At 40.5% G+C, this 15,071-nt stretch overlaps 1 protein-coding gene across 1 annotated transcript in view; it reads left to right on the top strand.

Annotated features, from left to right (window-relative positions):
- SNX10 (sorting nexin 10) overlaps positions 1 to 15,071 on the top strand; it is a 58,651-nt gene that overhangs the window by 13,951 nt on the left and 29,629 nt on the right. Inside the window, exons 2-4 of the mRNA XM_089669917.1 lie at positions 2,683 to 2,737; positions 12,382 to 12,465; positions 14,644 to 14,744. Coding sequence (XP_089526043.1) covers positions 2,714 to 2,737; positions 12,382 to 12,465; positions 14,644 to 14,744 — 209 coding nt within the window. The 5' untranslated portion in view covers positions 2,683 to 2,713. The remainder of the gene's footprint in view (positions 1 to 2,682; positions 2,738 to 12,381; positions 12,466 to 14,643; positions 14,745 to 15,071) is intronic.

Genomic DNA, 15,071 nt, shown 5'->3' with positions numbered 1-15,071 from the left:
AGTAAAGAAAATAAGTATTTGATCCCCTGCTGATTTTGAATGTTTGCCCACTCACAAAGAAATGATCAGTCTAAAAATCGAATAGTAGTAGGTGTATTGTAACACTAAGAGACAGAATAGCAACAAAAAATTCAAAAGAAATGCATGTCTAACAAATGATGCACTGATTTGCATGTTCATGAGAGAAATAAGTATTTGATGGCCTTCACAAAACAGGACTTCGCACTTGGTGGCAAATCCCTTGTTGCCAATCACAAAGGTCAGGCGTTTCCTGTAGTTGGATATCGGGTTTATACACTTTTCAGGAGGGATTTTGGTCCACTCCTCTTGGCAGATCCTTTTCAAGTCATTAAGGTTTGGTGGCTGACGTTTGGCAACTCGAACTTTCAGCTCCCTCCACAGATTTTCAATCGGATTAAGGTCTGGAGACTAGCTAGGCCACTCCAGGACCCTAATGTGCTTCTTCAGCCTCTCCTTTGTTGCCTTGGCCATGTGTTTTGGGTCATTGTCATGCTGGAACACCTATCCATGACCCATTTTCAATGCCCTGGCTAAGGGAAAAGGGAAATTCGTACATTCTTGAAAAATATTCCATCCTGCTCCTTCAAATTTTTTTGTCACTGCAATCAAACTAATTCCTCCCCCACTAATGTAAAGAAAAAATGAACAACCGTTCATGCAATAAAAATATCCAACAAAATTCCAAAATTCTCCTAGTGCATACCCAGCTTTACTCCTGAGCTTTTGCGCACACTACATTACATACTGCTGACTCCTGCACTCTGAGTTATTTTCTCCTGACCCCTGCACTTTGTGCATAACACACCCCTGACCCCTGCAACCTGTGGATTACTTACTCTTGACCTCTGCACTTATGCATTGCTCACTTTTGACTCCTTCTACTCTTAGCCCTGCCCTACCACCAATTGGATGTGTTCAGTAGGGTGTTTGGAATTCCAGGCACAAGCATCTTCATAAATACTTGGTGTTACTCAACTCAGGACCCTGCATTCACTATATCTGGTCTCCCACAGAACATAGAAATGCAATTATTTTAGTAAATATATACTGCTAATACCTTTTCTCATCAGCAGTTGGAGTAGTCTTGTGACTTCCATCAGTGTCCAGCAAAACACTGGTTAAAGCTTGTAGGAGGAGTTTTCATTTTCCTCTTGGAGGTTGCAGGACTCCTGACCTCTGTCTGGACAATGCTGATTGGCCCTGTACTGATCTCATGCTGTTCCATGTACTTGTGCAAAAAAGCATCCTGTTCTTTGTCACATCCTTTGTGTGAAATCCTTGGTGTTTCTGCCAGTCCCTCCTGTTTTCCTATTGTTTTTTCCTGTTAAAAACTGACTACACTAAGCAGGAGAACACAGTGGTCAGTTCTCTTGCTATGCTCGGAACTTAGCCTGCTCTCCTTTAATGATCAGACTTGTCCTGACATGCCCCCCTGCACAGCCTTTTACTGGGAAAATAATTGTTCTGCTGTATCTTCTCCCCCCCCAGCTCCTATGCAGCTGAGAACAGAGGCATGTAATCGCATAATAAAAAAAAAAAAAAAAGTTTTTAATATTTAATCTATACACAAAGGTGTTGCCTTTCATTTCAATTTTAAACTGAATGGGTGGTTTTACAATCCGCTTTAAAGTAACTTTAAACCTATCTGGACATGCTTTAAGAGAAGTAGTGTATGCCAGGCCTCAAAATTTTTGCTCACATTTGGTGAGTGGAAATAAAGTAATCCCTGACCCGAAAACAGTGTCACTTCATGGGGACATGTTTAGGGGCGGGTCAGGGTAAGAGTTTGGTGGGCCAACTGGTGGCAAGTAACTCTTAAGGCCTGGCTAGTAGCTCAGGAATTTAAATTTTGAACCCTATTGTATGCTATCATTATACATCTACTGCATTTATCGTTTAACTAAAATAATTGTAAATACCTTATTTTCTTGTTCGCTTGTTTCTGTACTATGAGAGAAATCGGTGGGTGGAGCAGATTTTTCAGCATGCGCCATATCACTAAAGTATGTTAAACCCTTTGCCCTGGCCTTGGCAGAGCTGACTGCTCTGGTGTGCATTTGACATATTTAAAAAAAAAAAAAAAAAAAAAAATCCCACTGTCAATTCTTCAAAAAATGTAATTATGAGCATACTTGGATTTTTTTTTTACCACCTTACCTCTGCCCTGTAGCAGTTGCCAACCACGTCATGTACATAAAGTGCAGCAAGTCAACCTCTCTGCAGCGGATCATGTGATCTGGCATTTTCCGGGTAGGTCACACGCCACCCCATCTGTGCTGTCATTCGCTACAGCACAAGTCAGTCTACAGGTCCCGGCCAATAATTTTTGGCTGTTTTTCCATATTCTATAGGACCAAAATTGCACTGGAATCACACCAGTACAGGACTGGACCCTTTTTCCAAAATTGCGCCACATTGATGTTAACAGGCACCATTGAAAACTGATTTATATTGGAATGCGATTCTGTGTGACCCAAGTCTTTTAAGAATATGAACCTCAAGTTGTTGTGTGGTTTTTTTTTTTTTTTTTTTTTTTTTTTTTTGTTTATTAAAAAAAAAAAACATTGAGACTATGAATTTCGTTTTTAACATGTTAAGCTGAGTATATAGGTTGTACAAGCTTTGTTGTGTTGCTCCCTAACACTGAATACTGTTTTGCAGGTTATTCCTTTTGGTTCTGCTTTCCTGAATTATGCTGCCAAAGGACAAGAAAGGGGTAAGTAACTACTGTATATAGGTAGTACAACATACTGGCTTGTCATTGTGGTACTGTGTACATTGTTTCTACCAATTCTGGACAGATGAGAACCAGAGCCAAGCAGGTAAGCTGTCAACTTCTGACCTCTGTAAAGCTGGTCGTACATGGATCCAAATTTGGCTGGTACCTGCTTAACTGGCAGGAATATCGATCCATGTGTTGATGTGGTGTGTTCAGTGTGGTTGAACATAAATCAATAGTCGATCAACTTCTGTTCAACCTTCCTGACGAATACACGCCACTCTGCGCAGGCCATAGGCCGCAGTGCTGATTTGTGTTGTTTGACAGCAGGGTATTCTCCCCACTGTTAAATCACTATAGCGCAGCGAGGAGGATCCCCCCCCCCACTTCAAATGTGCGGATGGGGGAATCTGTTCAGTGTTTTCCTTTCAGCTAGTGGGCTGAACCATGTGTGCCAAACTTAATGGTTTTGACAGTTGGCACATTACACATCGGCGCTTTTTCCACTAGTAAAAAGCTTGAATGAAAACCACCTTGCCGAGGGTCTTCCTGATTCAGAAATTCACAGCCCCCACCATCACACTGAAATGCCTTGAAAGCTATGTTGTATTATTGCATGATGTTATTTACTATTCCTCTGCCTCTTAGCATGATGAGAGTTTAGCTTACCAAACCTGAGATTGGTTTGTGTTCATATGCTATTCTCATCAGTGCAGTCATATGCTGCCTTTTCCTCCAGTGGGCCTAAGGCTATGTTCACACTAGCTTTGTCAGGCAGGCGTTTGGGAAGCGTTCTTAACGCTTCTCAAACGCCTATGAAAATTCTGCACATGGTAGCACACAGTGCTGTTCACACTGAAGTGTTAGAGTTGCGTCACGGCAAAACAGGCGCCTCATATCTAGTCAGGAGGAGTTGAAGCCTCCCATTCAGGTCTATGGTGTCGCTCCTCAAATGCCTGACAGGCGTTTGCGGTGCTGTTGCGAGGCGTTTGCGGAGTGTTAATACCATTTAACTTCATTCTAGGCGTTTGATAGGAATTTACCAAGGGTTAAAACCGCACCACAAACTCCTCAAAACTGCGCATAGGGCGTTTGAGGAGCATTAAAAACGCTTCCCAAATGCCTAATGCCTGTCAAACGCTATAGGGGCGTTTGGCAAGAGTTAGAAATCAAGTCAGTTGTGAACGAGCCCTTAGAGATGGATGGAATTTGTATGTTCTCCCTCATGTTTGCACAGACGTAGACCAAAAAACATACTGGTAGGTTGATTGGCAACCAAACTGTGTGTGTTCACATATGTGCCTGGGTTTATAACCAAGCAGTAAACTGAAACCACTGTGGATACTAAGGAACCTTTTGGAACCTAAAAATGGGCGATTACTTTTTTTTTCCCAAGGTGCATGCTCCAAGACTTTAATTTCTGATTCTCTGCTTGATAAGGCACAGACGCAAGCATGTGCACACAGGCGTCTTGACGCTGATATGCACATATTTGTTCCGGGTCAGTGACTTGACATTATAGCAAGGATAAGGATGACATCCCTGGAAAATGCAACTTTAAGAACTGGTTGCTCCCTTCTCCATTAAACCTGAAGGCTGATGTCGCATACCTAGTAGTAGAGGCTGAATTGACAAGTGGGCTTCCCTTCCATCTTCTGTCCAGTACCCCCCTGGAGTTTGTGACAGGGCATAGCAGGAGGAGGAGTGAGATGGGTGTGTGTGTGTTTGAGTTCGGATGTCGATCATCTGGAGACTGTCTAAACCGTTCTAAGGTATTGGCAAGGTTCTGACCGAATCTGTGCAGAATGCTGGTTTGCAGATAGGACACAAGAACTGCAGGAGCAGGAAGCAGAATTGTAGTTGAGGCGAGCAGTTAGCAGATGTACCTTTCAGAAATAGAAGCAAGATCAGAGTTCATGCTAATGTCAATCGGATGAGCAACAGAGGTACCCAGACAACAGACAGAAAGTAGAGTCTGGGTACAAGCCAAGTTTGGCAGTGGGATTATTGGGTCCAATGGAAGTGAGCCAGGTCAAGCATAGGATAGCAGAAGCACAGATCAGGTAGCAGGTCACAGGAACGCACACACCATTAAATAGGGTGGATGGTGCCACCGCCAGTGCAGAACGCGCATGCTCATTCATGCATTTGTACACGTGTATACAATCGTGACCCTTAGAGTTGGAGCATGCCCTGAAATACGTCGTGTACAGATCATGCGGCAAGGCTGTGAGTCCTAACTTCCTATCAGCTGACAATTTTTTTTGTAAGGCACCTTGCTAAGGAGATATTCTTTCCAACCAGTGTGCTTTGCTTCATTGTATTAGATGGGCTACAAGCAGCCCGATCCCATACTCATTAAACAGCCTAAGATGACGTTCAGAGTGTACCATTTAGGGGTTTTCTATGGGGAATGTGGACTTTTTATAAGAACCACATTTATATTAACAAAACCTTTTCTAGTTTGTTTGAAAACTGCTGGGAAATCCAATTTTATTTAGAAGAGGGAAGGAAGGGTCAAGTCACATGACCTACTTGGAGTACCACCACACTAAGGTCTGGCAGGGAGAGGTCCACCTTCTTATGATGTACACCCATACTGACAAATCCTTGATTTCTAGTGTGTTTTTTGAGGATTTACAGGAGATGTGTATTGTTGGGGAAGATTCATTCAGATAGTTAAAAAAGACTTTTATATAATTTAATATACATTTTGAGTTTGTTTTGTAATCCTGCAGTCATAAAATGCACACTGGAGGAAATCCTTGCACTTGTGGACTTGAGGAGTACTTCTTGGTGATCTGCAAGGCCATAAAGCTGATACATGCTTCTGTCTTTCTAGGAATTTCATTTTATAGCCCATTCTTTGAATGAACACTTTCTTTCTTGGAAAAGAAAATGTTTAAGGTTTTCTGCAAGAGTCAGCAAAGCAATCTGTGATTCGCCTCTTGTTGGGTGTCGCATGTTTAAAGGAAAAAGTGTTTTGGTGGGGAAAATGATTATTCCCCTGAAGATTTTAATTTTGCCCACTTACAAAGAGGGGAATGGTCTATAATTTTTATCATAGGTGTATTTTAAATGACGGAGACAGAATATTAACCAAAATCCAGAAAAAACTTGATACAAATGTTCTACATTGAGTTGCTGTTCAGTGAGTAAAATACGTGTGATCCCCTACCAACCAATAATTCTGTCTTCCACAGACTGGCTATGTGCTCATGTGGTACACAGATTAGTCCTGTCAATTTAACCCCTTGCCCTCTAGAGTACCCCTTCCTGACCAGGCCATTTTTTTGCATACGGCGATGCATTATTTTAACTGACAATTGCTCGGTCATGTAATGCTGCACCTAAATTAAATTTACGTCCCTTTCTTTCTCCCCCCCCCCCCCCCCCACCCCCACAGATAGCTTTTTCTTTCAGTGGTATGTGATCACCTGTGCGTGTTGTTTTTTATTTTTTTTTGCACTATAAATAAAAAAAGACCAACCATTTTGAGAGAAATATTTTTGACTTTTTGCTATTTAAACATGTCCAATCAAAAAAAAATTTAAAATCAAATTTCATCATAAATTTAGGGCAAAATGTGTTCTGCTATGTCTTTGCTAAACAAAATCCCAATATGTAAATTAATTGGTTTATGTGAAAGTTATAGTGTTTACAAATAGCGGTGTGTATATTTACTGGAATTTGTTTTTCTTTAACTAGTAATGGCGGCGATCAGCAACTTATAGTGGGCATTCTGTCACTGGGGGGGACGAACGTGGTGTCACTGACATCTCCAGTGACACCAATACAGTGATCAGTGCTAATAAAAAGCACTGACACTGTACTAATGCAACTGGGCAGAAAGGGATTAATGTGGAGAAATCAAAGTGTTAGCTGTGTGCTGTTTCACAGTATGTTGTGTGTGCTGTCAACTATAAGCAGGAGCTGACAGGGGAGAGAACTGTATTTACATGCAGTTCTCTCCCCTGTCGGTAATACTCGGTGATCACCAGGTGCTGGTGAGTACTCATCAGCCGGGACCTGGTGATTGACAGTCCAGGCTGCGAATGGCAGTGCAGGTAGTGTGTGCACCCCCTACCCGGAACTGCAAAATCGTGTGTGTGATTTTGCGCACCCATGCCACCCTGTAGTAGTATCTCTGCTATATGGCGGACGGGAATCGATTAAGAAGGTGCTCCTAATGATATGGCTTGTGTATTTAAAAAAAGAAAAACAAAAACCTGTCCACAATTTTATTCCATTCAAACCTCACCATGATTGGCAATACCAAAGAGCTGTCAAAGAATGTCAGGGACAAGATTGTAGACCTGCACAAGGCTGGAATGGGCTACAAGACCAGCAAGAAACTTGGTGAGAAGAAGACAACTGAATTACTTGCAAATGGAAGAAATACAAAATAACCATCAATCGCCCTCGGTCTGGAGCTCCATGCAAGATTTCACCTCATGGGTGAGGATGATCATGAGAAAAGTGAAGGATCGGCCTAGAACTACATGGGAGAAGCTCTCAAGGCAGTTGGGACCACAGTCACCAAACAAACCATTGTTAACACAATATGCCGCCATGGATTGAAATCCTGCAGCATCCACAAGGTCCCCCTCCTCAAGAAGGCACATGTCCAGGCCCATCTGAAGTTTGCCAGTGAACATCTATATGATTCAGAGAATGATTGAGAGAAGGTGTTGTGGTCAGATGAGACCAAAATTGAGCTCTTTGACATTAACTCGACTTGCTGTGTTTGTAGGAAGAAAAATGCTGACTATGACTCCTAGAACACCATCCCTACAGTCAAGCACGGAGGTGGAAACATGCTTTGGGGCTGTTTCTCTTTTTTAAAGGTACAGGATGACTTTGTTGCATTGAGGGGCTAGTGGATGGGGCCATGTATTGTAAAAGTTTGAATGAGAACCTTCAGCCAGAACACTGAATACCGCCAAGGCAACAAAAGAAGTGGCTCAAGAAGAAGCACATTAGGGTTGTGGAGTAGCATAGCCAGTCTCCAGATCTTAGAAAATGTATGAAGGGAGCTGAAACTTTGAGTTGCCATGCGACAGCCAAGAAAGATTTAGAGAAGATCTGTAAAGAAAAGTGAACCAAAATCCTTCCTGAGATGTGTGCAAACCTGTTAGCCAACTACAAGAAACGTCTGACCTCTGTGCTTGCCAACAAGGGTTTCTCCACCAAGTACTAAGTCATGTTTTGCTTGTTGATCAAATACTTATTTTACTCCTTGAACTGCACTCCATTTAGAACATTTGTATCGTGGTTTTTTTTTTTTTTTTTTCTTGATTTTTGGTTTATATTCTGTCTCTGTCATTTAAAATACATCTATGATCAAAATTTTATAGACTCTTCATTTATTTGTAATTGGACAAACTTACAAAATCTGCAGGGATCAAATCATTTATTTACCCTGCTGTATAAGCTAGGAATATTTGCTGGGTGACGTTATTAAATATGTAGGTTGGCATAGATCACCTGTTATTGCTACACAAAGTATACAATCGCATCAGTTAAAAAAAAAATGAAACTGCTGATGTGTGGATTTTTTTTTTTTTTGTTTTTGTTTTTTTCTTGGACATCAGCCTAACAAAGAGATTTTACTGACAAATCTCAGACTGAACTGAACAGTTACTGGAACAAACAATCCAATGCTCCATGTCTTTGACTCAGGAAATATGTACCTGACAGAGGTTCTGACTATTCCTCCAAAATAGGTTTTGTTTTTTGTATTTTTTTTTTTTTTGCTGTAAATTTACTTTAAAGAGCCCGTGCTGGTAGAAATATGGGGGCTGCTATTTCTAGTTTATCTTGGTGCTAATTGCCTGGTTGTCTTGAACTTTAAGCCCCCAGACCCAGCAAAAAATATGCAGCAGGTGAAGTCATGATGCCTGAACTTTTTTTTTTTTTTTTCAGGTCAGCAACTTGGTACTTAAGCCTCTGGATCAGCGTGGAAGCTAGGGAATTGGGAAAGAGAAGCTTCCTGAAAAGTCAGCCAAATCAAAGAATGTGTCATTGTACTAGTGGCAGTGAACAGCTAAGCAAAACTATCCATGAATAGAATATTAGCCGTTGACAAATGCAGTGCCTTTGTAGGCATTGGTAAAAAAAGATAAAGTTAAAAATGCAGATATGTTTCTGGGAAACATGGCTATAAATACAGATTTTCAAGAAAGGGTGTGTGCTGGATCTGTCATAGTATTGTAGCACTGGAAAATAGTTATTCGTTAACAAGCCTAGAGCTGGCCATAGACTGCTTGAAGTTTGACCAATTCCTGCTGAATTGGCCAACATTCAAGCAATGGTTGGCCCTGCAAGCGCCACACGACTTGAAAGTTGATTTAGAAATCAATAGAGCTGGGTGGAAAAACTACTGGCAGAATAGAGAATGTATCCTATCGGCTGCAGTCACTGTTTTTGGGTATAAGAGGTTTAAACCCCATTTGGTGCTCATAAACCTCTTAACACACTGGAACCCTGACAATGCAGGCATATTCCCTGCAGGCTTTCACTCCAGGTTGTCTGATCCCCATTTGGGAGCTCAGCAACCTTACAGTTGTGAGTACACCATTGCAATATACCTTTTTCATTGTTTTATTTCAGCCAATTATCTGTCAAACTAAGGAACTCGCCTGAGGCCTCTGTCTTTTTTTCCTTTTCTCCTTCTCTTTTGAAGGTACCCCAGATATACACTGCTTTGTGTAATTGGGCATCTGTGGGTGCCATGGCTGCTGCATACAATAGCAGGGAGTGGAGATTCCCTCCTCCATGTTGTTTAGCCTGTTAGGGGGAATTGTCTGGTTTTCAATAAGCATTTGAATGGCTAGCTTTAAAACTGGCCTCCTAGATTAAAATGTGATAGTGCGATCTCCTTTTGTTTTAACAACTAGATAGTATTGAGGGCTCACCTGATTCAATGGAAATTGAAATGATTGTTTACCTAGACCATTGCACTACACCTGGGCTTCTCAAACCCTTTCAAGCCATGTTTCTCTTTTGTAAGAAGTTGAATTTTCCTTCCCCTTTTTAAACCACCTGTACACATTTTTTGGATCCTTCATGTACAAAAGCCATAAAAAGAGGGTACAATTTTTGTCTTATTGAAATAACATAAACAGCAGCTGCATATATAGTTCAAAGCTTAAGGAACCTGGTTATAGCCTTGTGCAGTCAGGGACAGACTAGGCATTTTCTAACAGACACAATGTCCTGTCCAAGCATACCTGCTTCCCTACAGTGGCTCACTCTCCTGTTACAGGACCAGTTCACTTTTTAAAAAATTATAAATGCATTTTTATTTTTTTTTTCCCCTTTCTGGGTTTTTTTTTTTTTTTTTTTTTTTGTTTTGCATTTATTTGTTTTAGCCTGGAAAGCTTTCCACCAATGATCAGATTGCTATTGCCATGAATGTCTCCAGCAGACTGGCAGTTTAATCTGTGTGCCCGTACCTCATATGAGCAGACAGTTTAACGCTGACCGGGAGACGGAATGCACTACCACAGCGCCGTTTGAGAATAACACGCAAACATCTACAAACGACATTATTTGTAGTTCATTCACAGATCTCTATGAATGAATTATGCGACCATGTGGGCGAAGCACCACACTGCTTCTCCTGATTTAAAAAAAAAAAAAAAAAAACCCAAAAAACTGACAGCTGGTATTGGGCATACTACTTGGGGGTAGCACAGTGGCTGAATGGTTAGCACTTCTGCCTGGCAGTACAAGGGTTATTGGTTCGAATCCCAACCACGGCACCGCCTGCCAGGAGTTTGCATGTTCTTCCTTTGCCCAAATAGGTTTCCTCCGGGTAATCCGGTTTCCTCCCACACTCCAAAGACATGCTGGTAGGTTAATTGGATCAGAGACCTTAGATTGTACGCCCCTTGAGGGTTAGGAACTGATGTGAATATATAATTGACGGAGCTATAAAAGTACCTGTAATATATAAATACTATCTGGGGGCAGTACAGTGGCTAAATGGTTAGCACTTCTGCCTGGCAGTACTAGGGTCGCTGGTTCAAATCCCAACCACGGCACCACCTGCCTGGAGTTTGCATGTTCTCCCTGTGCCTGCGTGGGTTTCTTCCGGGTACTCCGGTTTCTTCCCACACTCCAAAGACATGCTGGTAGGTTAATTGGCTCCTGTCTAAATTGGCCCTAGTATGTGTAGGTATGGATGTGAGTTAGGGACCTTAGATTGTACACCCCTTGAGGGTTAGGGACTGATGTGAATGTACAATATATATGTAAATTGACAGCGCTATATACGTACCTGAAAATAATAAAATAATCTGGGGGGGCAGCGGCTTTAGCAGTGGGAACATGTCCTTTAATAAAGTCTAGATTCTTGTCTTTACAGTAGAATTCTTGCCAGAGGTGCTTTTTTTTTTTTTTTGTGTAGTGAATGCACTCCCAAAAGGAAACACCTGGTGTTTACAAAACAGGGAGCACACCAAAAGTGCATAGGGTGTACGCCCTATGCCAGTAGGGCTACTGTCAGATTTGTACTTGGTGCAAATCAATGGCTGTTGCTGCCATCATCTATGTGGTTATATGTGATTAGAGTCTCTGGTGCAGACAGTTTTTGTCCAGCAATGGTGTTTAAAATGGCATCTCTTTAGTGAGTTTGTATGCAGTCATAGCACAAAATGCGTTTTACCTGCCTCTGAGCAGCAAACTCCCTGCATGTGGCCTAGCAGATTCTGGCGTTCTACTTTAATCAGCGCTCATGTTCACAATGTGGTGTTATTGGTATGGCTATTAAGGATATTATCAATAGTGTTGGCTATGTTCAAATAGGTGTTGGTTGCATTTGGCACCTAAATTATGTTGCAGTAATTATTATAATACCACCAAACTCAAAGTCCAGCCTGGTGTATGTGGAACTTCTCCAACCTTAGTTGGGAGATGCCAACACTCGTAGTACCATTTGTCATGTTTGTTTTAATAAAAAGCCTTGGGCCTCATGCACGCAGAAAAAAAATGCAGCTTTTAGAGGCATTTTTATATTTTTTAATGCCTCTGATTTCAGCTCTCTTTTAGCCAATGTGTTTGTGCATATTGTGATGTTTAGAATTGTATTTTAGTGCAGCATTTAGGGGCGTAAAGGGAAAGTACCATAAATCTGCATTCAGAGAGACACTTACTGGAGTAATTTTATGCACATATGCACGAACTTGCATAAACACGCCTAAATCAATGATATATGGGCAGATAGTGTACATAGTCTGTGGGATCCTGGCATTGCACCCACGGTTGGGATGATTGCAGGTTCAATGCTTTACAGACTGCAATCTGTTTTGTTTTTTGTTTTTTTCCCCCCAGCATGTTACCTTGATATTAGGAAATATTGGGAATACAAATATGTAATGCTTTTGTTATTATGAAGGCATTACTTGTAATTTTGGGAAAACCCCCAACCTATCCCTTCCCCTTTTTAAACTCTTATTGGCTGTGAGCACACAGAGAATTTCCAGAGTGTCTGGTCTGGTGACTTTTTTTTTTTTTTTTTTTTTTTTTCTTTCCTGGAAGCCTATAAGAGTTGACTTCCTCCTTTCAGACCTCATTTGGAAGACTCTCAACTAGCTTCACACTGCACAGCCTTCTAACTCTGAACTATGCATTTACAGGAGACCATCTGTATCTGGGTCCGAGACCCCAAAGTACAGAAAGAAGACTGGCACTCTTATCTGGATTATGAAATCTGCATTCATGTAAGTATAGCTCTAGTAGACATTTCTTTTAACCATTACTCTTTTTTTTTTTTTATTTTTATGACAATAGCTTCATTGTGTGTGTGTGTGTGTGTGTGTGTGTGTGTGTGTGTTGCTATATCTGGAAGATTTCATATAACTTTAAAATCATAAGTGATTATGCAAATATAATAGGACTTCAGTTTTCCTTTGTAAGTGTGGAGCAAATTGCATTAAGACTCTCATGTCCCCTTTGATTGTAAGCTCCAAGGAGCAGGGTCCTCCTATCCCTCTTGTATTGAACTGTATTGTTGCTGTATTGACTCCCTTTTTATATTGTAAAGCGCTGAGCAAACTGTTGGCGCTTTATAAACACTGTATAATAATGTCCATTCTGTCATTGTGCTGATTAAATTTATTAAATTGCTTGCTGGCTTCAATTTAGCTGTGCTGAACCAGTTATACAGTACAGATTTAAATTTTTGTTTGAGATACAAAAACTAGGGCAAGCTTCCTTCAGTTTGCTAGCTGTTCCTGCACTTTTTTCTTCCCACAGTATAGTGAAAAATCTGATGTTAACGATACATTATTTGAACAATAGATAAGGTGTGGTATTTAAGTAGTAATCTTTTAATTTAGTTTTTATAGCTTTTCGATTTCCCAACTTTTAGAAAGCCCATGCAGTTTAGTGCTAATAAGTATTTAAAACCATTCTTTGTTATAACTTCCAGTGTAAGGCCTGTTTCACATCTGTGCGATGCTGTTGTGTTTCAGGTGCGTTATCATTGAACATTATACAACGCATGTTTTTCATGAGAGGATCAAAGATGCAGCAAGCAAGATTTTTATTTATTATTTTTTTAACACTCCACACCATATAGGTGTGAACGAGGCCTAATAGATTATTAGAAGATCATGCAAAAATCTAGTATTTCTTTAGCCACAAGTGTTTTAAGCTGGACATATACAATTTTCTTCAATTTCCTTTAGATTTACCTTCAACTAGGTAGTGCAAGGGCCTGTCTGGGTGCATGCAAATTGATCGTATTTAGGTTTGACCTACTTATATGATTTTGGTAAATCTAAAGCATTGTACAAGAAAATTGTATGATATATGGACAGCCTTAGTGTGTATAACACATGCAATGTTCTATGTAGTTCTGTCTCATTTTAATCATTTCTTTCGATAGGCTGTCTGAGTTTTGGGTAATTTTTAACACACCATCCACATTACAATCTGCCCATGCAATCCAATCTATGTGCAACCAACTTTAGATTTAACAAAACTGTGGGGGAGAATTCCTGAAATTGGTGCGCACAGAATCTTGTGCATCGAAACCAATCCGCTTCCAGGTTTTAATGCCAAAGCTTAATTTAACAAGCTGAAGTTAGAAGCTGGGACAGCACCAGATTCTGTGTGCACTAGTTTTAGTAAATCTAGATCAAAAGTCCAATCAATCTGTATCCAATTATGCAGGAGCTTGCACTACATAGTAGTTGGTAGTTCTAAGGGAAATTGTACAAACTGTCTGAGAAGCTGTAGATCTGCCAATAAGTTTGTAGTTCAAGGGTCTGCCTAACTGGATACAAATAAATTTGATAAATCCACATATTACAGTTTTGTTGGATCTAAAGTTGATTGATTGTACAGAGGTTGTATGGTTGAATTGCAATGTGTATAGTGAGCCTAAGAAATTTTACAATCCGATTTGTATTGGGAATGGCCGCCTTTTTAAAATTAATTTGCTTCATATTATGTTTTTTTTATTAATTACTGGTTAGAGGGGGACATCCATAGATTAGTTTTAAGACTAATGTTAAAGGTTATTTTAAGATTAATTTGTGCTTTTATTTCTCCATTCAAGTCAATGTGAACAAATACTAATCTTATCTCAAATGCTTGGCAAATACACCTCCAAACTCCCATATACAATAGCCAAAAGCTGTTATGGCACAGGTATCCCGAGATGAGACGTGTTCTATACAGTAGACATGACATTTTACCATTTACCCTTTTGGGCAATCTGTAGTCTCGGAGAACAGGTGATATCAGGGTGGAGCCTAATTTCTCATGATTTCATGTCACCTCTGTTGTGTCAATGTGCTGAGACACCCCTTGGTTATAGTGTTAATTATTCTGTGTCAGCAGATACCAGGTGAGGTGTGCAAAGTGCTTATCCTGTCTTTTTATGTTTGCAGACGAACAGTATGTGCTTCACCAGAAAAAACTCACGAGTCAGAAGGAGGTTTAGAGAATTTGTGTGGCTACGTCAGAGGCTTCAGAGCAATGCAGTGTTAATGTAAGCCGCCTTATACCGGTCTTCTAAACTACTTTTCCTTCTTGGAGGAAGTGTTCTATGTATTCTATGACTTTATAGAGTGTTTTTTTTTTTTTTTTTTTTTTTTTTTCTTTCTAGTATTGACCTGTATGACCAAAAATGGTATCCCTCCAAACTGAGTTAAGCACAAATTTAAAGAAGAAGTATGGCTAAAGCTCTTTTCTGTTCCCAGGGATCACATGAGTGCACTTTGTTCTGAACTCCTATGACCCAGATTCAGATGACAGCAGGCTAAAGTCCACTGTTGGCTGACATCACAGAGCTGGTGCAGGCTATGCGGGGAACCCA

This window comes from Staurois parvus, unplaced genomic scaffold (assembly GCF_062004578.1).
Source record: "Staurois parvus isolate SC_StPar_1 unplaced genomic scaffold, SC_StPar_1.0 ptg000082l, whole genome shotgun sequence".
NCBI lineage: Eukaryota > Metazoa > Chordata > Amphibia > Anura > Ranidae > Staurois > Staurois parvus.
This window is presented reverse-complemented; position numbering and strand designations above follow the sequence as displayed.